The sequence below is a fragment of the Atta cephalotes genome (genome assembly GCF_000143395.1).
Source record: "Atta cephalotes unplaced genomic scaffold scaffold00002, whole genome shotgun sequence".
NCBI lineage: Eukaryota > Metazoa > Arthropoda > Insecta > Hymenoptera > Formicidae > Atta > Atta cephalotes.
In genome coordinates this window covers 9,041,202-9,067,116 of record NW_012130066.1, presented here as the reverse complement: position 1 = coordinate 9,067,116, position 25,915 = coordinate 9,041,202, and the positions used below count along the sequence as shown (strand labels likewise).

At 35.2% G+C, this 25,915-nt stretch overlaps 1 protein-coding gene across 1 annotated transcript in view; it reads right to left on the bottom strand.

Annotated features, from left to right (window-relative positions):
• Positions 1–13,107: 13,107 nt before the first annotated feature.
• The window catches only part of LOC105623705, a 72,267-nt gene continuing 59,459 nt past the window's right edge, over positions 13,108–25,915 (bottom strand). The window contains exons 5-7 of the mRNA XM_012205090.1: positions 14,010–14,164; positions 13,782–13,890; positions 13,108–13,239 (exon numbers count right to left, since the gene is read on the bottom strand). Of these exons, the coding sequence (XP_012060480.1) occupies positions 13,108–13,239; positions 13,782–13,890; positions 14,010–14,164 (396 nt within the window). The remainder of the gene's footprint in view (positions 13,240–13,781; positions 13,891–14,009; positions 14,165–25,915) is intronic.

Sequence of the window (25,915 nt, the reverse complement as noted above, 5' to 3'; positions counted from 1 at the left end):
CTGCTTGAAAGACAAAGACGAAAGGGATTTCTGCATCGCATTGTGACTGTGGACGAAAAATGAGTTCATTACGATAATCCCAAGCACAGAAAATCATGGGGAATTCCCGGCCATGCTTCCACGTCGACGGCCAAACCGAATATTCACGGCTCCAAGTCATTCTCTGTATTTGGTGGGACCAGCTCGGCGTAGTGTATTATGAACTGTTAAAACCGACTGAAACAATCACAGGCGATCGGTATCGAACGCAATTGATGCGTTTGAGCCGAGCATTGAAAGACAAACGGCCGCAATACAACGAGAGACACGATAAAGTGATTTTGCAATATGACAATGCTCGACCCCATGTTGCGAAAATGGTCAAGACATATTTGGAAACGTTGAAATGGGAAGTCCTATCCCACCCGCCGTATTCTCCAGACGTTGCTCCCTCTGTCTGACTATCACTTGTTTCGATCAATGGCACACGGCCTGGCTGATCAGCACTTCCGGTCTTATGAAGAAGTAAAAAATTGGATCGATTCATGGATAGCCTCAAAAAATGACCAGTTTTTTCGACGCGGGATTCGTACGCTACCCGAAAGATGAGAGAAAGTAGTGGCCAGCGATGGACAATACTTTGAATCATAAATGTATAACCAGTTTTTTTACAATAAAGCCTCGAATTTCGGAAAAAAACGGCGGAAGCAAAGTTAACACCTAATATTTGGAAAAATGTTAGGATAACGACACTTTCTGTCTTTGTAATAAATAATATTCCCTTGAATTTGATGTTTGGTTCATATTTTTAAAACCAATAGTTTTAGAGATATAATTTCGATACGGTCTTGTTCAGACAATTCTGACTAACTAATATTGCAGAGGCTAAGTAGTACGTGTAATATATATGCCTTTTTTGTTCTCATAATAATCATGAAAATGTAAATATTATTTCTGAATACACAACCAAAAAATCACTGTGCATACATAACGAATATTTCTAACACGACCTTTCCTTTTGCTTGTATCTCGGGTTGTAATCAATTTTAATTAAATTTTATTTTAAATAATCGATAATAAAATTAATTTAAATGCACGCATTATTGATGAGATACAAGCAAAAGAAAATGTCGAGTTCTGTCGAGAAATATCCATTGTATCCAGTGTATGCACAACAATTTTTTTGAGTTGAATACTCAGAGTTAGTGTTAGCATTTTTTATAATTAAGATATGAGAACAAAAAAAGGCATATATATCACTTAGCTCCTGCGTTAACCAATCATTATCAGAATTGTCGGTCTGAGGTCTGAATAAAACCATCCTGATGGAAAAAATTTCACAGTTCATCCGAAAATGACTAATTATGAGACTATTAAAGATCCAGAGAATATTGCCACAATTTAAGGGAAAATATCTCATTTTGTTTGAAACCATCCGAATTTATACAGAAAGATTTCTGAAAAATTTTGGAAAACTTGGCTATCGAAAATTTTTGGAAAATTATCCAAAAAAATATTGGAAATTATCATAAAGAAAAAAATCTGTCCACACAAGTGAACAATTTCGGACAAATTTCTCAATCCTACAATTTTGGACAATTTGTCCATTTTGTTCTCAAAATTGTAGTTCTATTGCTATTGCGGAAATAGTAATAGAAATATAATTACTTTAATTAATAAACAATAAAATTTAACACTTTCGAACAAAATTTTTATTTCGTCAATTTCCAACACATTTGTATATTTTTACTCATAATTGTGTGAAATTGCCAGAGTGATAAAATTCCTTTAATTAAGAAAACTTAACACTTTCAAAAAAAATTTTTTTTATTCCGACAATTTCCAACACATCTGTTTCTTTTTATCTACAATTGTATAAAATTTTCATCCTAACGAAATTTCTTTAATCAGCAAAACTTAACTCTATCGAAAAAAATTTTCATTCCAACAATTTCCGACATATTTGCATACTTTTACTCATAATTATGTGAAATTGCTAGGCTAATAAAATTCCTTTCCTTAAGAAAACTTAACACTTTTGAACTAAATTTTCGTTGGAGCAATTTCTGACACATCTATTTCTTTTTACTTACAATTGTCTGAAATTCTCTTCTGACAAAATTGTTTTAATCAACAGAACTTAACACTTTTGAATAAAATTTTCATTCAAACGGAGCTTGAATCATTGGGGATAACTTAACAAGCCGTTTCTGTACGATTGAGAGCCATTGGGAATGATTCAAAAACAAGGAAATTAAGTGCCTTATGAACTGAAACCGAGAAACGTTGAAAGGCGATTTTTTTCTTGCGAACAGCTGATTCAAAGACAACAGAGAAAAGATTTTTTGCATCGGATTGTGACTGGAGATGAGAAGTGGATATTCTACAACCCCAAGAAGAAAAAATACTACGCTAAGCCCGATCAATCGTTGCCATCGTCCTTAACATCAACACCACGGCCGAACATTCATGGTTCGAAGATCAAGTTCTGTATCTGGTGGGACCAAAAGGCTCTTGTTTACTATAAGCTGCTGGCGATTCCATTACGGGCAATCGGCTACAATTGATTCGTTTGAGCTGTGCAATGCGAGAAAAATGGCCGGAATACGAGCAAAGACATGATAAAGTTATTCTTCTTCATGACAACACTCGGCCTCATGTCACTAAAGTCGTAAAAAAATATTTGGAAACGCTTAAATGGGATGTTTTACCGCACTTGCCATATTCTCCAGACATTGCTCTTTCTGATTACTGGTTGTTCCGAAGGATGCAGCATGATTTGGCAAGTCACCGGTTCACTTCTTTCGCAGAAATCGAAAATTGGTTCCAAAATTGGATCGCTTCGCAAAAGACGAGTTTTTTCGAGATGGAATTCGAAAATTGTCTGATAGATGGGAGAAAGTAGTAGGCAGTGATGGACAATACTTTAATTGATCTGTTCATTCATTTTGTTTTGAAATAAATGCATTTTTGAACATAAAAAACGGACCGAATTAATTTATACTCCCAATATATATATATATATATTAGGTGTACAACTTTGCTTCCGCCTTTTCCTATAGATGACTTTAGCGGTAAGTGGTGGTCGAAATAAATAGATCATAGACGTCATACAATAAACTTGGGCATCTGTCAACATAACCCCATAGAAACATTAGTCGATTTTTGTCTGCATCATAAAGTTATTCTCGATTGAAAATGTCAGTTTACGAGCCAAATTCTCGTCATTTGCGGGAGGTTTTAATTTTTTGCTTCAATATGAAGAAATCTACGGCTGAGACTCATCGAATGCTCTCAAATATGGTGAGGCCGCTATTAGTGAAAGAACGTGTCGTAAGTGGTTTCAACGGTGGTAGTTTCAACGCTTCAAGAACGGTGATTTTGACGTCCAAGGTCATGCTCTGTATTTGGTGGGACCAGCTCGGCGTAGTGTATTATGAACTGTTAAAACCGACTGAAACAATCACAGGCGATAGGTATCGAATGCAATTGATGCGTTTGAGCCGAGGATTGAAAGACAAACAGCCGCAATACAACGAGAGACACGATAAAGTGATTTTGCAGCACGACAATGCTCGAGCCCATGTTGCGAAAGTGGTCAAGACATACTTGGAAACGTTGAAATGGGAAGTCCTACCCCACCCACCGTATTCTCCAGACGTTGCTCCCTCTGACTATCTCACTTGTTTCGATCAATGGCACACGGCCTGGCTGACCACTTCCGGTCTTATGAAGAAGTAAAAAATTGGATCGATTCGTGGATAGCCTCAAAAGATGACCAGTTTTTTGGACGCGGGATTTGTACGCTACCCGAAAGATGGGAGAAAGTAGTGGCCAGCGATGGATATTTTGAATCATAAATGTATAACCAGTTTTTTACAATAAAGCCTCGAATTTCGGAAAAAAAACGGCGGAAGCAAAGTTGTACACCTAATATAGGGTCTTTCAATAGGAACGCTAGAAATTAGATCATAATAGCCATGTTGTTAAAGTGACATCTGTCAAATTGTTGTGAATTGTTTAGTAGTGTATAGCAAATCACCATGGAAGATGTCATCATAGTGTTGAGCAACGTGTGCAAATCATAAACTTTTATTATCAAAATCAGTGCTCCGTTCGAGAAACGTTCCGTGCATTACGTGATTTTTATCCTCGCCACAATCGTCCTACCGAGTCGACTATTCGACGTTTGATGGCTAAATTCCAGTCAATCGGTTCGATAAATAATCAGCCAACACCAGTACGTCGCCGAAACGCAAGATCTGTTGATAATATCGTTGTTGTGCGTGAGAGTGTACGGAAAAACCTGAGGCGGTCAATTTCTCGTCGTTCACAAGAACTTGGCCTTTCTGCGACTTCAACTTGGTGAATTTTGCGTCGAGACTTGGGTCTGCACCCCTATAAAATTCAACTGACCCAGGAACTTAAGATAAACGATCATAGACAACGCCGTGTGTTTGCTGATTGGATTCTGGAGCAGTTGGAAGTTAATCCAAATTTCGTCAAAGAAATCATCTTTAGCGATGAGGCCCATTTTTGGATGAATGAATATGTGAAATTGTCGAATTTGGGACGATACCAATCCACGCGAGATACACCAGCTCCAAATGCATCCCGAGAAAGTCACTGTTTGATGCGAATTCTGGCGGAATCATCGGGTCCGTACTTCTTCTCCAAAACGAAGCGGGCGTTGCCATCAACGGCGAGCGCTACAAATCGATGATAAGCAACTTCTTGTAGCCCAAAATGGATGATATGGATACCAATAACATGTGATTCCAATAGGATGGCGCTACGTGCCACACACCGCATGCCATGATGGACATTCTGCACGAACGATTGGGCATGGTTATCTCGCGCGGCGGCGACGTGAACTGGCCACCGAGATCATACGATTTAACGCCTTTAGACTTCTTCCTTTGGGGCTATCTTAAATCGCAGGACTATAAACCGCGAATAAACCGCAAACAATTGATCTCAAAATCAACATAACGAACATCATCCAGCAAATTTAGCCAGATTTATGCGAGAAAGTCATCAAAAATTGGACCGCCTGAATACGTGTCACCAAGCGAAGCCGCAGCGGACATTTGAGCGACGTTATATTCCATACTTAATGTCATAAAATATTCTTTCAAATAAAAAAAATTAATATAATATAAAAATGAATATCTCACACACAACTTGTTTTATTTACATTTAAAAATCGAGCTCCTTATTGAAAGACTCTTTATAATATATATATATTATATATATATATATATATATATATATATATAAATACATATATATCAAAAAAGTGGAGGAAAAATGAATCAGTATAAATATTATTATAATAGATTTAATGAGATTTAGATGAAATTAATTGTTTTCCAAATCTCGTATTTTTATGATAAATGTGAATTAAAACATTTTTTAAATAAATTCAACTTTTTCTAAAACAAATCAAATTCTTAAAAAAGTTAAGTAAAGTTAGTAATATCGCATAGAATCATCCTAAATTATTTCATAACATCAAATGCACATTGTACAGATCATTTTGTTTTCATAGAATTTAACGATAAATTTCTCAATATCTGCCGAAATAATCAGTAAAAGTACTTAAAATTCGGTACGAGACTTTTACTTTCTTACTTAATAATATACACAAAATAATTTGTTATTACTTCGAGTAAAATATATTTTGGTTCCATGGAAATTGCATACTTGAAGTTGTACCTCTAAAACTATTGATCCTAAAAATATGAAAGAAATGCTAAATTCAAGAGACTCTTATCTATTAACCCATTATGGCTCATACTTAATACAGTCGTGATAGCACTAAACTGAATATATGATTCATAAGTATAAGCGAAAAAAAAATTATCCGTGTTGGCTGGTAATACTCATTGTTAGTCGTATGACATAATCTGACAAATTGCGAGCAGAAACCGAACAGAGTCTATTATATTCTAACGGCAGATTGACAGCAGAAACCGAGTAAAATCTGTCATTTCCATATACAGCCTCGCCAGGAGATGGACTTGCTTCTCTCGAAAAAATAAAATATCCAGGAGTCCTATAAGAATTGGCGTAATGCAAATCGAATAGGCAAATTTCCTAGAGATTCCAAAGCTCTTTCGGAATGTGCTTTGTGAATTTCCAAATATTTTTTTGATTATTTTACAACTTTCTCATGTGTATTTTGAAATGTGAAATTAATCAATAATATTTTAGCAATAAAACTGTAATTAATTGTTTCCAGTTTTCACACCAATATATATAAATATATAATTATGTATAAGTATATATATAATCATTTATATACATGTAAAATTTTTTATAAGAAATCAGGTTGATTTAAATTAAAATAATAGATCTTATTTGGTTTTTATTGTTAATTTGCTGTCAAGTTATGTCAGCAGATTCTGTTCGGTTTCTGCTCGGAATCTGCTATCAGATTTTGTCAGCAGGTCCTGTTTGATTTCTGCTGCTTTCAATCTGTTTGCACAGAATGTTAATAAGTTCTATCGGCAGAACAGGAACAGAATGCGACGTCAGTTGTGATTAGTCCATTAACATCTTCTGATTAAACTTGCTACCAGTCGACATCCTGCTAACATTTTGCTATCCTATTTAACAAGCAGCTCAGTAATCACTAAATTGCGATTTTGTTTCTTGTTAGTAAATGTAAAATATATAATATATATATATATATATATATATATATATATATAGAAATAGCGTAGTACACAAACGAACCACTTCATAGTTATCGCAAGATTATAAGCTCTTTACTTAAATAAAATGTATTGTTACTTCCGCTGCTCTCTTGGTATGTCAGTAATAGAGATTTTCTGATGTAAAAACAACGCGCGTGACATGAAATACAAAAATACCACTAGAATTTTAGGTACGTAATCAATAATCAAAGTGTATTTTTTTCTCTGTTTGAGAAAATAAATGTGTCGTAGTATTAATAATTATACGAATATAATTCATTTAATATTAAATTATTATAAGTAGTTTACATTTTTACAGAATATTAATATTCCCATTATTAATTTTGTTGTCAATGTAAAGGTAATGATTATAATTATTGTAGATAGATATCTTTTTCTCGTCATTTCTCACTTCATTTTCAAAAACAAAATAGCAATCGAGTACGATTGATTTAAAATCTGAAAGAAAATTTGAAGAATATTAAATTCGAACATGACAGTGTTACTATTATTGCAAAAAAAAAGAAATATATAAAATTTTACCGTCATAAATGAAGGTAAAGAGAAATTGAAATTTTTAAATGTCGCGATTTTGCATTCCAAATTATTAGCCATAATTATCAATATAAATATGTGTTTTATCGAAGGTTCAAGCAAATACCAGTTTTCGTGAAACGCTTTATCTGTTAATTCTGTACTCTAGATTTTTCAAAATAGAGCAATACGACAAAAAATAATATTATTATTACATATAATGTAGAACACAATTCGCAATTTATAAAACTATAATAACCAGTTTTTTCAAAATCTTTATATTATTGCAATGTTCATTAAAGTGAAAGAAATAACTTATACAAGGATCTATCTATTCCAAAAGTATTCGACCTCTGCTCCTCTATATCTTTATCTTTGGGCATTATGTATTGTGGAAAACAGTAAGTGAAGGTTACCTTCAATTTCTTAAATGGAATCTTCTATTTTTTATTGCATTCTTGTATATCATCTCGAGAATTTTTCAAAATATTATAATTAAGTTCATTTTCATTAAGTTTTCGAGTTATATTTATCAAGGCTATTAGAGGTCTCTTATTTTCATTTTTACATAGAAATGTAATTTTTAGTGCAAAAATAAGTGGAATAATTTTTTCAATGATCTTGCTCTTGATAAATATTATCCAGGACATGATCCTGAACAATATTCAAGAGGTTTTACCATAGCTATTAGTTGGACATCTTGGATAATGCTAATGCGGTACTCTACATTTCAAGTATCATAACTCAAAAAGCATTTAATGAAAAAAGAACTTTATAATATTTGGAAAGCTCTCGAGATCTATTACAAAAGAATGTGCAATAAAAAATAAGGGATTTCATTTAGAAACTGAAGATAATCTTCACATGATCTTCAAGTAATTATTCAAAATCAACCTAATGATACCACCTTATATCTTTCTCAAAGCCGTACAACTTTTGTCTGAAATATTTTTTCTAAGATCAAAAATAAAAAAGTTATTCAGGATGAAACATTAAAATGGGACACCCTGAATAACTTTTTTTCATTACATAGATTTGCCTATTTCATAACAAGAAGACAGTCTTAAGGCGTAACAAATAAAATATCCTGATATAAATAATAAGGTAATATTTTTGTTTTTGTTATATATTTAGCGTAATTATTAATCTTAATTAAGATATATCCATGTAACATTCCATGAATGAGACGCAACAAATACAAAATAGTATAAAATTTTAAATAGTACAAATTAGTTCGGTCCATTCAAAAATGCATTTATTTCAAAACAAAATGAATGAACAGATCAATTAAAGTATTGTCCATCACTGCCTACTACTTTTTCCCATCTCTCAGGCAATTTTCGAATTCCATCTCGAAAAAATGACTTGTCTTTGGAGATTCCAATTTTGGAGCCATTTTTCGATTTCTGCGAAAGAAGTGAACTAGTGACTTGCTGCATCCTTTGGAACAACCAGTAATCAGAAAGAGCAATATCCGAAGAATACGGCGGGTGCGGTAAAACATCTCATTTGAGCGTTTCCAAATATTTTTTACGACTTTAGCGACATGAGGCCGAGCGTTGTCATGAAGAAGAATAACTTCATCATGTCTTTGTTCGTATGCCGACCGTTTTTCTCGCAATGCACGGCTCAAATGAATCAATAGCCGATATCGATCGCCCGTAATGGAATCATCGGGTTTCAGGTCATAGTAAACAAGATCCTTTTGATCCCACCAGATACAGAGCATGATCTTCGAATGTTCGGCCGTGGTGTTGAGGTCGATGGCAACGATTGACCGGGCTTAGCGTAGTATTTTTTCTTCTTGGAATTGTCGTAGAATATCTACTTCTCATCTCCAGTCACAATCCGATGCAAAAAACCTTTTCTCTGTTATCTTTGAATCAGCTGTTCGCAAGTGAAAAATCGCCTTTCAATGTCTCTCGGTTTCAGTAAGGCACCCAATTTCCTTGTTTTTGAATCATTCCCATAGCTCTCAATCGATACAGAAACGATTTGTTGAGTTATCCCCAATGATTCTGCAAGCTCCTCTTGCGTTTGACTCTGATCTTCTTCGAGTAATGCTTCTAATTCTTTGTCTTCGAATTTTTTTGGCTGTCCAGAGCGAGACTTGTCTTCAACACTGAAATCTCCATCCTTGAAACGTCGAAATCATTCCCTACATGATTTATCAGTTGGAGCAGTGTCATCATAAACTTCGACAAGGATTCGATGGGCTTCAGCCGCACTTTTCTTCCAATTAAAGCAAAAAATCAAAACCTCCCGCAAATGCTGCTTGGTTAACTCGACATTTCAAACACAATAAAAATCAAGGTTTTTGTATGAAACTCAAAGCGATATAAACTGAATATTATTAGCAGATGTTTAACCTCTCTGAAACCGCTAAAATCAGCTGTCACTATAAACCACTAAACACTATAAATTCACAACAGCTGGAGCCATCTTTAGGGAAACGGACCGAACTAATTTGTACTCCCATATAATATGTGAAATTTACGCTTGTATAAATGCACAATAAATAAATTGAATAGAAGGAATACTAGATCACAATTGTTGCCCAATTAAGATGTTTAGATTTTATTAATAGTAAATATGCCGAATAGGAGAGCTCCAATCATCTTGACTTTGATATATGTTGTCAAGATCATAACTCAGAGTAACCTCCAACAAATTTTAGCCATTGCTCGTCCTTCGTTAAGAAGTTATTAACAAAAAAATTATTTTTCAGAAATACTCAGAAATATTCGGAAAATTTAATGGTATATAATAACTTAACCCATATACCATGTTTGGGTTACGATTAGCTTATTATATATATCAATTAAATATAAATGGAAGTATAAAATAGTATTTAATATTGTATATGTATAGTAGAAATCTCTCTTTAGTCTTATTGCCCATAATCGAGCATGATGATTTCTCTCATATGACTGTGATGCGCACGCTGATTGTACATGATCATATGGGACCTATTATTTAAAATCGATTCCAAACGACGATTTTTGTTCTCTTCAGAGAAGTTTTCTTGGCAAAGATACTCTCGGTGGTTTGTCATTGCCTGCCGAGAGGAGTTACGAGCGTTCGATAAATTTTTCAGTTCTGTAAGATCAAACCCGGGATCTCTGGCATAGATCTCGTGCGCTGCCGCTATGCCATGGTCGCACTCATGTATTCATGTACAGAAATAAAATGTTATTTTTTTCAAATTTTCTGTTATTGTTGAAGCAGAAGTGGAGGAAAGATTGCATTGCAAAGAAAATCATTAGGAGAAAATTCGACGGAAGCGCTCAAATGCACGATGCGGCTGGCTCTCGCTTCGATTGAAGTGATTAGTCTTGAATTCGACTGGATGGCGGAATTCCACGAGAAATAACATTTGATATAGTTCAATATGTATTAGCACAGTCTTTATTACAATAACTCGCATGCATGTAGCACAGGCATAAACAATGACTTCCGTTGTCGTCGAATAGTATATGAGCAATTGACCGATCGATTATTAGCGAGTACATGGGCCCGCGAGTTCAATTGTGATTGTCTCTCACAATGATCTGCGCGCCAATTTATCTGTTGTGCAAGGCTCGACCTTTTTTTTGTTAACAATGATGTGCATTGATCATGCTCCTTTATATAGATTAATATGAAGTTCTTGATACCGCAAGTGACGCAATGTATCACATTCACTAAGAAAGCTCAATAGTATCGAGAGACAGAACAAGATTTAAACGAAATCGATTCGCTCTTCAATTATACTGCCGGCTACGTCATTTCTCAAACAGTGAGCGTCATGATGGCGATCGAAGTCTTATCTGAGTATCATCGTAATGCGAGCTTCGGACGGTAGCGCCGCAGATTTCGCGAACTTACAATAATATGTTTGGCGATGATCGCCAGCTCCGCTCGCGTTCCAACATTGCCTGCCTCGAAACGATAGTTTAACTATAACTTTGCAATGAGCGACATGAAGGAACCCTACCCGTTCATCGGACTTTTTTATTAAAATATTTCCGGTGATTGGGCAACCTGCCGGACTACGCATCCTCTTGCCTTTAGTGCATTGAACAGATTTTATATATAATTTTTAAGAAAATTTAAATCTCTTTACGCGCTTAGAGATAAAGAAGAGAGGATTTGATGTACATTAAGAAACAACTCTTACAATGTTGTCTTGATATCGAAATTGGAGATAAAGCTCCACGACAATTATTACTTGTTCAAATTCTTTTTTATGATCGACCCAATTCGATTCGATTTATAATTGTATAGAGGTTCTTAAGTTGTGGCATAGCTGTCACTATTGTAAGGAAAACTGGATAAGTGTTTCGAATTTAACATTGTGAATAGTTTTACTATGTAGGATTAGATTGTGCATCGGCCGCGCTTTCAATTAAAAGTATGCACAATTGTACTGAGTCGTTTGTATTCCGCGGTTGCAGTCTTGACTCGCACAACGCGGGTCAATTCTTACAATGAGTGATTCTTCCAACTTCTCATTTACACGGGGGGGAGGGGGGGGATATTGGCATTGCGTAACAGAATCATGGTTTCTATTTGGTGATTGCACTTTATTTCACTTCGTTCTTTGTTGCAAGATATTGATATAGTAGTTTTGCCAGAGCTTCTAGAATCGTTCAGTACAGTGCCGAATTAGTTGCCACGATAGTCGATTCTCACTGAGGTGAAGAACAGACAGTTTCAGAATGACGTTTAAAGTAGAATCAATTAAAATGTGAGCAGTTCATAATCATCTAATGATGCGAAAATCACTTTGTTGTGTCTTCTCGCGTAATCTGGTTGTTTTTACTTCAATGCTTGGCTCAATTGCATCAATTGTTATTGGTAGTGTTCCTCAGTGATAGTTTCGTTGAATTGGAGTAACTTGTAACACCCAGCTGATCCCACCAAATACAGAGCATGAACTTGGCGCCATGAATATTCAGCTTTGCTGTCGATGTTGATGGTTCATCTGGCCTACACCATGATTTTTTGCGCTTCGGATTATCGTAGCATATCCATTTTTTATCACCCGTCACGATACGACGCAAAAACTTTTTCTTCTGTCTTTGAAGCAATAATTCACAGATCATTTTGCACTTTTCGACATCCCTCGGCTTCAACTCGTACGGCACCAATTTCCTTGCTTTTGAATCGTTTCAATGGCTTTCAAACGTCTGGAAATCATTGACCGATCAACATTTAATGATTCTGTTCTTTTTTTGTGTCAGATCTTGATTGAGTAAAGTTTTCACTTCCTTGTTACGTTCAATAGACTCTCACGACTGTTACTCCCACGACTCTTCCTTCGAGGAGATCTGGAATTCATTCATGAATGGAATTCATTCACGAAATAAAGAGATAGCTATGAATAACGAATAAGTTGAGCGTTATAACCTAGAGAAGACTAAAAATTTTCTTTTCCACATTAAAAACTAAACGAAGAATCCAGTATCTCTTCGTAAATGTCGCTCTGAAATAAACTAAAAATCGGTGTACGAGCGGAGATCAAAAGAATATCAAGTTAGTGCCCTTCGGACATTGCGGCTAAAATAATAATAAATATGTCATTGGAAGTGTAAGATTGGCGCCAAAATTTTAACGGTTAAGTCGCAGACGATTCACACAAGTCCGTGATCACAAAATCTAAGAAGTGACACGCGATGTTCAGAGATATATTCTGAGTGATCTCGTGCCGACGTTGCATGTACGCTTTCTTGACGCAATATGTACGTGCGTTTTCCCATAAATATTAAGGTCATAAAATTTAAGAGAACACTTTTTCACACTACAGAATCCGGTCAACATCCTTTCTTCCTCCAAAATCTTTAATTCGAGAACAAAGAAAAATCCTACTATTAGTTAACGAAATCTATTCCACCAATCCGAACTTGAATAATCAGGCGTGATTAGTATAAAAACCGCGGCCCTCAGTGTGATTTTTCTTTGAGTTTTTGGAAGCTATAGTTGTGTCGGGACCTTTGAAAAAGACTTCATCCGATTCTCGAAGCTCTTTTTCTGCAGTCTTTTTCTAAAATCAGTACAATTTAATAAAATCATACTATCAATCTAAGACTAATGATATTGGCTGATCGGGGAAATTGGCGAAGCGGACCTGGCGCCCAGCATTCCACAGTCGATGGCACTCTCTCCAACGGTCTCTCAGGCACTTGATATATCGCTATCGCCAAATAGTAAGTCTTGGATTTTGCTGCAGTACACTATGTGCCTCTTTTTCTTGTTCTCTCTTTAAAGACGACCAAATTTTTAGTGCGTTCACATAGTTTTTTCGCCCCTCGTCATCGTCACCTAGTGGGGACTAACAACACGAGCCGACATACTGATCCAGTTTGAGCTTTAAATTAAAAGTACGTCCGACTCGTGTGTCCGTGGAATTGAAGTTTCCACTTCGTCCTTCATATGACTTCCGGCTCAGGATGAAGCAAAATGCCTCCCGATTTGCGTTCTTCCTCACAACTTGCTTGCGATCCAGAGCTTGGACACGACCAAATCGGTCTAATAAATCGGTCTAATAATTTCCTGTTGCGTTCACTCCCTAAACTCCATGCATACTGGACGTAACATCCTCATCTTCAAACTTTTTTGGCTGGACGTTCCTGTGTCAAAAATCATTTTTTTTAAAGCGTCGGAACTAAGTTCGTTGACTTTCAGCAGCATTTTTCTTCAAATAGAGATAAAAAAAGCAAAGCTTTCCGCAAATTGCGTTTTGTTGGTATAAAATTCGACATATTCAATGCTCAAAAAACAATGTTGCTTACACTTCGGCAAAATGATACATACTGAAAACTAAAGCCACATGGTGCTTCGAACATGATTGTAGCAATAATATGGCCCGATGCGATAGTACTAGTTATGCCATCTCTTGAAAATCCTTTAAAATTAATGTACACTTCCAATAGGTTCCAATCCAATCCACATTCCATTTCTTCTAACATCTATACCAGCACACTCACACACAGTAATTTGTAACAGATGAAATGTACTTAAATATTTATCTGTAACTGTATATATAAACATATGGTATATATATATATATATATATATATATATATGTAACTATGTAACTATATATGTATATATATATATATATGTATCATACGTTTATGTGAATATACAGCTTAAATAAATAAACATATATATTTATATATATATATATATATATATATAAATATATAAATAATATATAAATATATAAATATATATATGCGTCTGGCAAGCCTTGCTAGACCATCTCACTCTTCACGGTCCGCGCGCCAAGTCATCAATAAGCGTATACTTGATAGTAATAGGCTGGGCGGACGCGCGTATTTGATCTTTAGAGATTAATATTTCGTTAACTATTGCGAAAATTATAAAATGGTACAGAACATTTCGTCTCTCTTTTAGTCCGCTCTACATGCCCACGAACTCTGTCGGAAGAATTATCTTATACCCTGTATAAGAAAAATATTTACCAGAATAAGTCTTTTTTTTTTAAAGAAATCCACGATTACGTCATTCTCCATTATCAATAAAAGATATAAGAAATTTATACAACGATTCTCTTCATATTCTATCATTTTTATGCTTCTTAAATAATTTTTTTTTGTGATTATTAATTTTTGTAATTATTAATTTATAGTTGAGGAGAAATAAGTTAAGTCGAAACGTTCCATAAATATCTTTTGATAATTAATAAAATGGTTCTAAACATCTTAATTGGACTCGTTCAATCGTGATCTGGTATACCTTCTATTCAATGTTACGTCCTGCTTTCCGTAGAAATATAATTTTATTTTCTTTTTTGTCTTTTCATTTCGCTGAATTATTTTTCGTTATTTAATCTCACATCGTCTAAGGTATTTCTATTAATAATGATTGCGGATATTTCTAGCGAAAACTCATTCGGCGTAGTATGATTCTGTCATACCGACACTGCGTGCCGCGTGCCGATGTATTGATGAAATTCCAGGCAAGATAACTCCACGCGGAGTTAAGGAATTATGTTGGGAACGTCATGTCATTATCATCCTGCATGAAGTTTAAGAAAAATTAATCCGATCGAAACACACTTATAATCTCTCAGAATAAAAATAAGCTATATACTATCGCGTACCAATCACGGCCCGCGGATGGACGTGTCGCTCCGAATCCTTAGTGGGATTTCAGCCGCTCTGGCCGAGAATACTGTTAATTTCAAAATCTCGCGTTATAGTTAATACATTTTTGGTTGATTACCATCTTTTGGCCAACATGCCGTCTTAATTAGCCTGAAACAGATAAGTAAACGCGAATTTATCACGTAGCGAGCGCCAACCAATTGAGAGTCGGAGAAGGAGCAGCGCGGACCATGGAAAAAGGCCCAAAATTTAATTTGTTAATTACTTTAAAATTCCACCAATTAACGCGAAACTAATTTGATCTGTCAGTTCTAAATTGAATTCAACTATGGCAACCATCGAATTTCAGCTCGATGTGACTAATATTTCCATATGAAAAATATGGATTTTCTAAATTCTGCACGTATTACCAATTCCAGAAAATTCGAGCTGAGGAATTCCCCTTCCTCCCAACTTGCAAGCGCCACTGACTAGCGCCTATATAAACGGGATAAAAATCGAGCTGAGGATTCATTCGGCAGTCTTCGTCATTTGTGATCAAGTCATGCTTGATCGAAATGCTGGTGGAATATTTCTCAATATTTGCAATACAAAGAAAAGAAAAAAGTACATTGTATTAATTTCTTTCAAGCTTCCTCTTTCCTATACCCCTCGGACTGACCGCACTTGTAGGAGCTACTCAATTTTTCCCTTCATTACTATCTGTTTCTTCTATAATTAATTTCTAATTCTGTTCTTCTAATGCTATTATTCAATCATCCGCATCGGTAATATAAATAGAAATATTCTCGGTAGAATGACCAACCAAGAAATCCGCATCAATATAATCAGCGTGTCAGCCAGCAATAATTCAAACTTTAATATGGCGTTATATTCAACTTTCATTCAATCCATTCCTCCCCTCCCGAAGGATATGAAATGATGAAACGGTTTGAATTGCTCGGATTCATCGTTAATTTCTTTGCTAAATGAACATTAATCAATTTGACATTTTGTTACGATTTCAATTATTCGCTGAAGCATTGACATCAATGGCAAATATAACAAATAATTCATATTATAAATTGCTCAGTCAAATAACTCACGATGCCTCATATTGATGAAGAACAATGTCGAATTTCATTTCAAGAGAATAGTAACTATTAAGTTAAAATTCTAAATCAATTATAATAGATCAATTAAAAAAATATAAAGGATTCCTGTAGCATGCGATACGTCAGCGCTAGCAGTCTTATGGTTTGCCGCTCGAGACTCGCTCTCACTCTAATCATACCTCTCTTACTCTAATAACTATTCTGCTACTCTTTCAATCCTATGTGCGTCGCGCCGGACATCATCTCTCTCTTTCCTCCCACTCTGCGCTCGGCAGCGATGCATAATGTAATGCAAAAATATTCAATCCACGACTATTAGCTATTCTTAACATAAGAATTCATAACATTTCTACTGACAGCGATGGAATAGAAATGAGAACCGCTGCATCTTAACACAGTAATTCATAAACGCGGAATTATCTAAATTCATTACAAGACATGACGCACGCGCGTAACAACAAATACAAAATATATTTACATCATTAAGCCATAATGGAAAAAGATATAAATTATGCATGCTTTGGTTACATGCAGGAATGTATATTGTGGTCTGTAGCAGTAATTTATATCACAAAAGTTATGAGATTATACTTTCCTAAAAAATAACTTCGATTACGAAATTACGATAGTTTCTTAAATTATTTGTTGCTTATTCACAGTAATTCAGCATATATCATTGCATTTATTTTTGCATCTTAAGAGAAATGATTTTGCTATAAGAACAAATCGAGGAATAACAAATATGATGATTGGATAAAAAAACGTTGAATAAATTATTATAAATAATTTCTCTATTGTAAATCATTTCATTTATTTGATAATGTAACAAATAATTAATACCACTAGCAAATAAAGTCTTAGGTAGCAGAAAAGATTTCATGTTGTAGCGCGCGTTTTAGTGAATAAGAGAGAGCGAGTTGGCAGCACTGCGGCATTAATCAGTCTAGAGAGACCGCCGGCGAAGGATTGTATCCGTGTGGCTCAGAATAAACCGGCACTTATCTCCTACATCAAGTGATTTTTATTACTATCACTGACTCAAACAGAAGGCCATTATTTCCTATAACTTCAGAAGTGGGATATATCTTCTACGGATTTGCCGAGAAGAAAGATTTGCCGTGAGTGAAATCTTACGTTAAGAGAACGAATTATGAGTTCGTATAACGAGCCATCGAGCATTGTGCTGGTGTACAACTTATAAACTATCGGAAACCGAATTTATATATGCCGAGCTCATGACTGGAACGGTCGAATTACGAGAACATGTTACGGGCGGGAAGTGACGAGACGGGCCATCTTGTGCGTCAAAAAACCAGCAATGCACCTCGTCTGTTATCTTGAATCGGACGCGTATAGGCGTCATTCGAGAATCACTGCGCGTCACGTTGCGAAACGATATCGGCAGAGAACGAAAAGTCGCCATCCAGCGTTGATGACACCAGCGCCAGCTGGTAAGATAGCCGCTACTTTAGATAATAATTCGGACCCGCGAGCGCAGAGGATAGACCGACATCTAATGAACATGATTGACAGTTAAGGAGTACAGCTAAAGAGTACTCTATTTTTACATTTATTATGAGTAGTGAGAGACGCCATCATTATGAAAAGAGCAAATCAGTGTACGGTAGCCGAACTAGAAATAGCGCAATGTGTCACCCTCTGAAAGTCGAAAGAGATTAATGGAGGCGATTCAAATGGAACATGGATGGATGAGGTCGGACCTGTTTACGGAGAGAATGACGAACGAGAGAATGATCAGCTTAGACTAGAATGCGACAGAAATGATCTGCTGCGTCAGGAACTTGAATTAGCGAGAAGAGATGGCATGATCAGAAGCAGTTGTTAGCGCAACGAAAATTAGAGTTGACGAATAGAGGAAACGAAGAAAATCTGGCGATCGGTCGTCAAGAGAGCAAAAGCCACACGAAAATTACAATTCCAGCAACCAGAGTTATAGTGCAATACCACAATTACAAGCGGATGTCAAAGGCATTGGAGACTTATTAGGCGAGTTCGAGGGAACAAATCGTTATTTTGAGAAGTGAGAGAAGCAAGTTCGACTTGTCAGAAGGCTTTTTATGGTGGACGATGCAATTATGAAGATAATTATTAGTTCTAAGCTTAAGATGAGAGGGGACAGATGGTTTCGCTCGAAGAAGTCAGAGCACACAGAAATGACGCTCAACGAACTATTCTTAGCAATGAAGGACGGATTTGATCAGCGATCGAACAGAATGGATCGTCTTAAGAAATTTGAAATAAGAACGTGATAGACGAACGAATCCTTCCATAATTATTACTACGAAAAACTTATTTTAAAGAACCTGGTACCAAGAAAATGACTTAGTGAATTATTTAGTGGATACCAGACTTAATGTTGCAAAATTAGACACGAATGCAGAATTTCGTACTTGATATGAAATTTATTGAACGGATTCCACAAAATCTCTTTTCCGAATCGGGCAAAGAAGAACATGTCCCGGGAAGAAACCAGCTGCTGAGAAATCGAGGGAATCTCGAAGTTAAGCACAGAAGTCGAAGGTAAAGGAAGAAAATGGTGAAAAGCAAGTGCTACAACTGTAATCAGCCGGAACATTTTGCGAAAGACTGTCAGAAATCTCAAAGAGAATGAGGCTCATGCTACACTTGTGGCAATTTCTTCATATGGGGGTAAATTGTCGAACAAGGATCGGAAAGAAGAAGAGGAGGTCCCATAGATATCCAACATGTACGAAGATCCAGAAGAAAAAGGTATTGAGCATAAGATCATTTACGAATTAGAAGACTCTAGTTTCCGAATATTATGTTTAGATTATATGCTCTTGGACATGGGTAGCTCCGTTAACTCCATTAAAGAAACTCTTTGTCGACGCCGTTATTTGATTAGACGCGTCAGATCGCGATTATTCCGGATGTAAAGGAGTGCAATTAAGTTTCTCAGGTAAGGTTTACCTGACAACAGTTACGACAATGAGATCAGAGAAAAGTTAAGAATTTATATAGAACCCGAAGATACGACATTGACATCAGCTTTAGTAGATAGGGACATATTAAGAAAATTCAATTGATAACTCTCAATGATAACAACGCCGGGCAGAAAATCATGAGTATTAACGTTTGAAATTGAAAAGGAAATCAGTTTGGCAGATGGCTTACAAATAAATCTCACCACAATAACACAATACCTTATGACGCTAGGGAAAAATTAAGACAAATCTTCTAAGAATTTTATTAGACTTCCCGAGGCTTTAAACGAGACGGAATTAAAATGCGATTAGCGAAGACAGAACCATTCCATAGTTCATGTCCACGACAGACAACAGAAGTTTCGAGTAATTAGACAAACTTTTACGAAAAAGATACATACGAGAAAGTGATTCGGAATTTGCATCCCCCATTATACGTACATAAAAGAGAAACGGGAAACTACGTTTATATGTCGACTATCGGGTCCTCAATAAGATTATCGTTAGGGACAATTATCCTCTTGAAGATCAATTAGCAATCGTGGAAAACAAGAAATACTTTTCGTCATTAAATTTATAAGACCGGTTTCACTACGGGTGGCGGAAGAGAGTTAACTAAGTATACATTGTTCGTAACTCTATTATATCAGTACGAGCTAAGAATGTCTTTCGGACTCCGTACTGCGCTAGCAGCATTTCAGCGTATAAATCTCGTTTTGATTGAACCTGAGCAGACGATATGGCAATTTATATGGACGACATCTTGGTAACGACCGAGATGCTAGAATATCATTTAGAGATTATAAAACAGGTATTCAAAACTTTATCGGAAAATCATTTGGAATTACGGATTATTATTGGAGTATCGACAAATGTCATTTCTTACAAACGGAAATAGAGTATCTCGGCTATGTAATCTCGGGACAGGGCGTGAAGCTGACACGATGTAGAGTAGAGACGTTGAAAAATATTCTCAGAAATACGTGAGACATGCGCAGTTTATTGGACTCTGTTCCTATTTCCGAAAGTAGAACATTTTGTATCTATTGCTAAGGCTCTCTACAACTTGACGACGAAAATAAACGCGACGTTCAAGTGAATTAGAACATAAAGCTTTTAAGCCATTGAAAACCAAACTTACGGAAGCCCCAATTTTGGAAATCTATAATCCAAACGATCCGAACTGCACTGCGACGCAAGTTTGACAAGTTATGAAGTGATTCTTATGCAAAAGAAATCCGACAAGAAAATGTATCCGGTGTTCTATTATTCTAGAACGATGGATTAGAAAACGAATTTGCACAGTTTCAAACGACGCTTGCCTTGATTATTTATGTTTTAGAATGATTTGGAATCTTCAGGGTGTGAAGTTTAAGATTATAATGGACTGTAGCACAGTTATAATGACGTTAAAAAAGAGAGACGTGAATCGCAGAGCGGTAAGCAATCGTATTATTGTATTAGATTACGACTACGAGTTAGAATATAGATAGAATATAGAGCAGATACGCGTATGCGTCACATAGATACTCTTAACCGAATCATTGGTATAATTGAAGAAAATCTCTTTGAGTGGATGTAATAGGGCAATGTATCAAGGACAAGATCCCAAAATTTTAAAGATCCGTGGTAAATTGGAATTATCGGAAATTTTATGAATTAAGGAACGGGTTAGTTTATCGCAAATACAATACTAAGCTAATATTTTATGTGCCTCAATAGATGAAAAGAAACCTTTCTATATAAATACCACGAGCTAGGTCATTTAAGAATCGAAAAGACCGCCCAAGCAATTCTCGAAAGTTATTGATTTCCCGAAACTTTGCGAAAAGATGAATTGTCACGTTAAGAACTGCCTAAAATGCATTACTTTTTCTCCGGTTAACGGGAAACGCGAAGAATTAATTCATTTAATATCTAAGAGCAATAGTCCTTTTAGAATCTTGCACGGGATCAATAGATAAGAAGTTTAATCAAACAACACTTATATGTTACAATAGATTTTTTTACAAAATTTGTTAAGCTATATCCAGTTAAGACGATTTTGAATAAGGAAGCGATTGATTATTTGCGACAATATTTCGAACATTACTGAAAACAATAATTACGATTAGAGGCAGTTCACGGAATTTGAAGATTTCTTAAGGGAAATTAAACATGTTAAGTTGGCCACAATTCCGAAAGTCTTCGCAGGTTAATAGCCAGGCCGAAAGAGTCAAGCGGACTCTAATTCCGATATTAGCTAAATTATCAGACAATTCAGCAGGCAAATATTGATACAAAGTTATACCCGAAGCCGAACATGCATTGAACAATTTTGTAACCGGTAAATAAAGTAACCGGTGAGATTTTACACCGAATCGATTACTATTCGGCGTAAAACAGTGAGACAAACCTGTAGATAACTTGAGCGAATAATTGCGAGACTTGATCAGACAAGAGAGTTCCGACTTAGACGAGATTAGAAAATGTGCGTCCAACAGGATCCTACGATCACAAAAGTTCCTATAATCACATAGGCGTATAACAAAGAGCACGCGGATAGCAAACGTAAGGAAGCGCACGATTATTCAATAGGCTATAACTTAGTTTCCATCAGGAATTTCGATAACACGACAGGAGCAACACGAAAGCTCATACCTATATTTAAGAGAATGTACAAGATAGCCGAAAAATTAGGTAACGAGATACGTAGTCACCGATGTGGACCGGTTTCAAAATACCTTCATCCTTACTGAGGTGTCTGGCAAGCTAACCTGCGACCAAAGCATCAAAAGTAAGAGGGACTCGAATCGACGTGGAAATTTAGTTCGTAACTGTGATCTCGTGATCATCCCTATTATTTGTTCTTTTTTCCTCTTTTCTTTATTTATTTTGAGTTATGTAAATCGTAAAGTAATGCTTTTCCGTTATTCTCTGTTGGGACGACAGATAGTCAGAGATGGCCAAATGTAGCGCGCGTTCTAATGAATAAGAGAGAGCGAGTTGGCAGCACTGCGGCGTCAATCAGTCTAGAGAGACTGTCGACGAAGGATTGTATTCGTGCGACTTAGAATAAACTGGCATTTATCTCCCACATCGTATGATCTTTATTTCCATCACATACTAAACTCAAATAGAAGATCATTATTTCCTACAATGTAGTTTGCTTCTGTTATTAATAATTGGTTGGTATAGCAACAATCACATCAAATCAATTTGTTACATATTTACAAATTATTTGTTAAAGATACTAGTGGCTTGTTAAATTAACAAAAAGCTATCTCTCAGTGCATATTATGCAATCAGTTAATTGTTTCGGAATTTGTGGTTAGAAATAATAATATACATCAGTGCTCGCAGAGATTTGCACATTTCGGGCCGATTCCGGCGCTACCTCCACTGGAGGCTTGGCGATCAAGCCGCCGGACGCTCATGACTCAGGAACACCTTTATAGTTTAAACGTACGGAAGTCCTTACGTTTAAAAAATATTTTTCTTGCAAAATAATTTTTATTTCTTTAAAAAATCAAATACTAAATTTTCTAAAACATTTTGTTATAATAACTCTTGCCTACTACAAATCATTCAATAAATGTTACATCGAGAAATTTCTATAACAGACTTACGAAGATTAAAGTCAGGAAATTATCATTTTAATTAAAATGATAAAATTATATTCGCTTATAGAAGAAAATAGTTATTGCGATATAGAATCCTCGTTGAGATTTTATAAGATTTTGTATGGAAAACACGGAATTTCCAGATTTACATATTTCCTGACTTCAATCTTCGCAAGTCTATATAGAAACTTCTCAATGTAAATTTATACAACAATTATTGAATGATTTCTGGTAGACAAGAATTATTATGACAAAATGTGTTAGTTATTTTAAAAACTTCTCGATGTAAATTTATAATAATTATTGAATAATTTCTAACAAGAATTATTATGACAAAATGTTTCGATGTAAATTTATAATAATTATTGAATAATTTCTAACAAGAATTATTATGACAAAATGTTTCAGAAAATTTAGTATTTGATTTTTTTAAGAACAAAATTACTTTGCAAGAAAAATATTCTTTAATAACGTAAAATATGATCTTCGCATGTTTAAGCTGCAGAGACGCTTCTAAGCCAGAGCACCCGGCGGCTCGGCCGCTGAGCCTCGAGCGGTGGTGGAGGTAGCGCGCCGGAATTGGCCCGAAATGTGCAAATCTTTGCGAGAACTGATATACACGATCGTCGTGTCAGTCTTTCCTGTTTATAATTTATAAGAATATAAATGATAAGTTAACATGAATGATAGAGTGCACAAAGAAATTGTGTGTCAAAAAGTCAAAAACAACGATTAGAATATTCAACAGGTATTCAACAACAAATAAGATATAGACTAAAATCACGCTAGAACGTTAATTGCGTGCAACGTACGAATATCCTTCTCCGCGCGTTCTCTGAAGAGAGAAACTTTTGTAGCGAGTATACACACACGCATAAAATGTGTCGTATCTGTGTGCACGAACACTAGTCATTGAAGATAGTTGAAACAGTATGCTGTTGTAGAGGTTGTATACATAGAGTAGAGGAGTCAGCTAAGAATGTATGAGCGAATAGAAAGAAAATGAGATGGCCAGAGAGAATTATCGCTCGATATGCGAGAAGGAGAATTTCATCAAATTACAAATCTGGAGACACAGTAATGGCTGAGCGCTAAGCCAAGCGCAGCGATTGAAACTATTCTAATTCAAAAACGACATCGCTAGACCTCCTCATTTTTTATAAAGTTCCTATAATGTTTCTACATAACATATTTATTTTTTTTTAAATCTGTAGAAGATTTTTGTCGCAAATTTTAAAACGTTATTTCGGTAAGGCTTGGTATAAGAGTTTACATGTCAAGCTTTGAAGGTAAATCTCTATTTCGACATTAGTACCATTAGCACCGCTATGGTCTTTGAAATTTTAATATATAGATAAAATTATTTTAAATATAATATTCAAATTTCAAAAAAATCTGTAGAAACTCAATTTATCGAAAAACTATCTTAATTAAAATCAAAGTGTATAAAATATAACGCTACTAAAAAAAATCATTTGTTTCTTCAAAGTTACCTCTTATACAGGGTGCTTCCGATACATACAGATCAGTAAATGCCTATCTGCCTATGAGCAGAGGCACGCTTTACTAATGCGGAATAAGATTAGATCACAAGTCCGGCGGAGAATGAGACAAGAGAAATTGAATAACGCTACTAAAAAAATCATTTGTTTCTTCAAAGTTACCTCTTATACAGGGTGCTTCCGATACATACAGATCAGTAAATGCCTATCTGCCTATGAGCAGAGGCACGCTTTACTTAATGCGGAATAAGATTAGATCGCAAGTCCGGCGGGGAATGAGACAAGAGAAATTGAATTTTAGAGTACAGTATCAAATTCAGTAATATGATATAAAATGTATTTAATATGATATAAATATATATTTAATAATACCAGTAAAGCGTGTCCCTGTCATAGGCAGATAGGCAACCCAATTTACTGATCTGTAGATATCGGAAGCACATGTATTATATTATACATATGTACAGAAAGATTACAATATTTTTTTTATGGATTTTGAAATTCAGCATGATTGAACGTAAATGGTTAAATTCATAAATAAGAACCAATCATTCGGTGAGCAAACAACATTCTGAAATACCTATTGAAAAAAAAGTATTGCAATCTTTCTGTGATTAGCTGTATATATATATATGTATTTATTACATAAAGATTCATTCTCGACGTTCTCGTCGATCTATTCCTTCTTGAAAAAAAAAAAAAGATTATATATCGGTTATTAACATAATCGGCTTTGATAGAGATGAATCTTTATAACATCATATAAATATAACAAATAAATAACAATTACACATATCTGTGATGTCATAGTGGCAAATTTTGCATTAATAAATGTTATATTATTATTTTATCTCAATACGTATTTTATCTCAATATGTGGTTGTTATACGTACGTATATTAACTATGTTGCCGTTTTGAAACATTTAGAACATGTCGCTGTTATTAATTACAATAGGCAAAATGGAACGACAAATTTGAGAACATTTTCCGCAAATTCACGTAATAACTTTTGATATAACTGTTACCCAAGTAGCACAGCAGCACTTATAAAGCGCTAAAAAAATGATTACATGCGCTTTTTTAACGCTTTATTAATGTTTTGTAAGCACTATGTGCTATTTGAATACATTCCAAAAAATTATGATTATTATGTATTTATAGGATGATTATTCATATTCTTTTTCTTGAATATATACTCTTTTTTCGAGTGTCCGGGTGGGTTTTCAATGTGTACTCTTTTTTGTACTACTTTTGGGATTTGGAAGCAAGAGAGGGGGGTCGGAAGTTATTAATTCACTGTGATACTGTCACACATGAATAGAGTGATCAGATAGACCGATTTTTTCCGGATATGTATTCTTTTTTTGAGAGAGAGAGAGAGAGAGAGAGAGAGAGAGAGAGAGAGAGAGAGAGAGAGAGAGA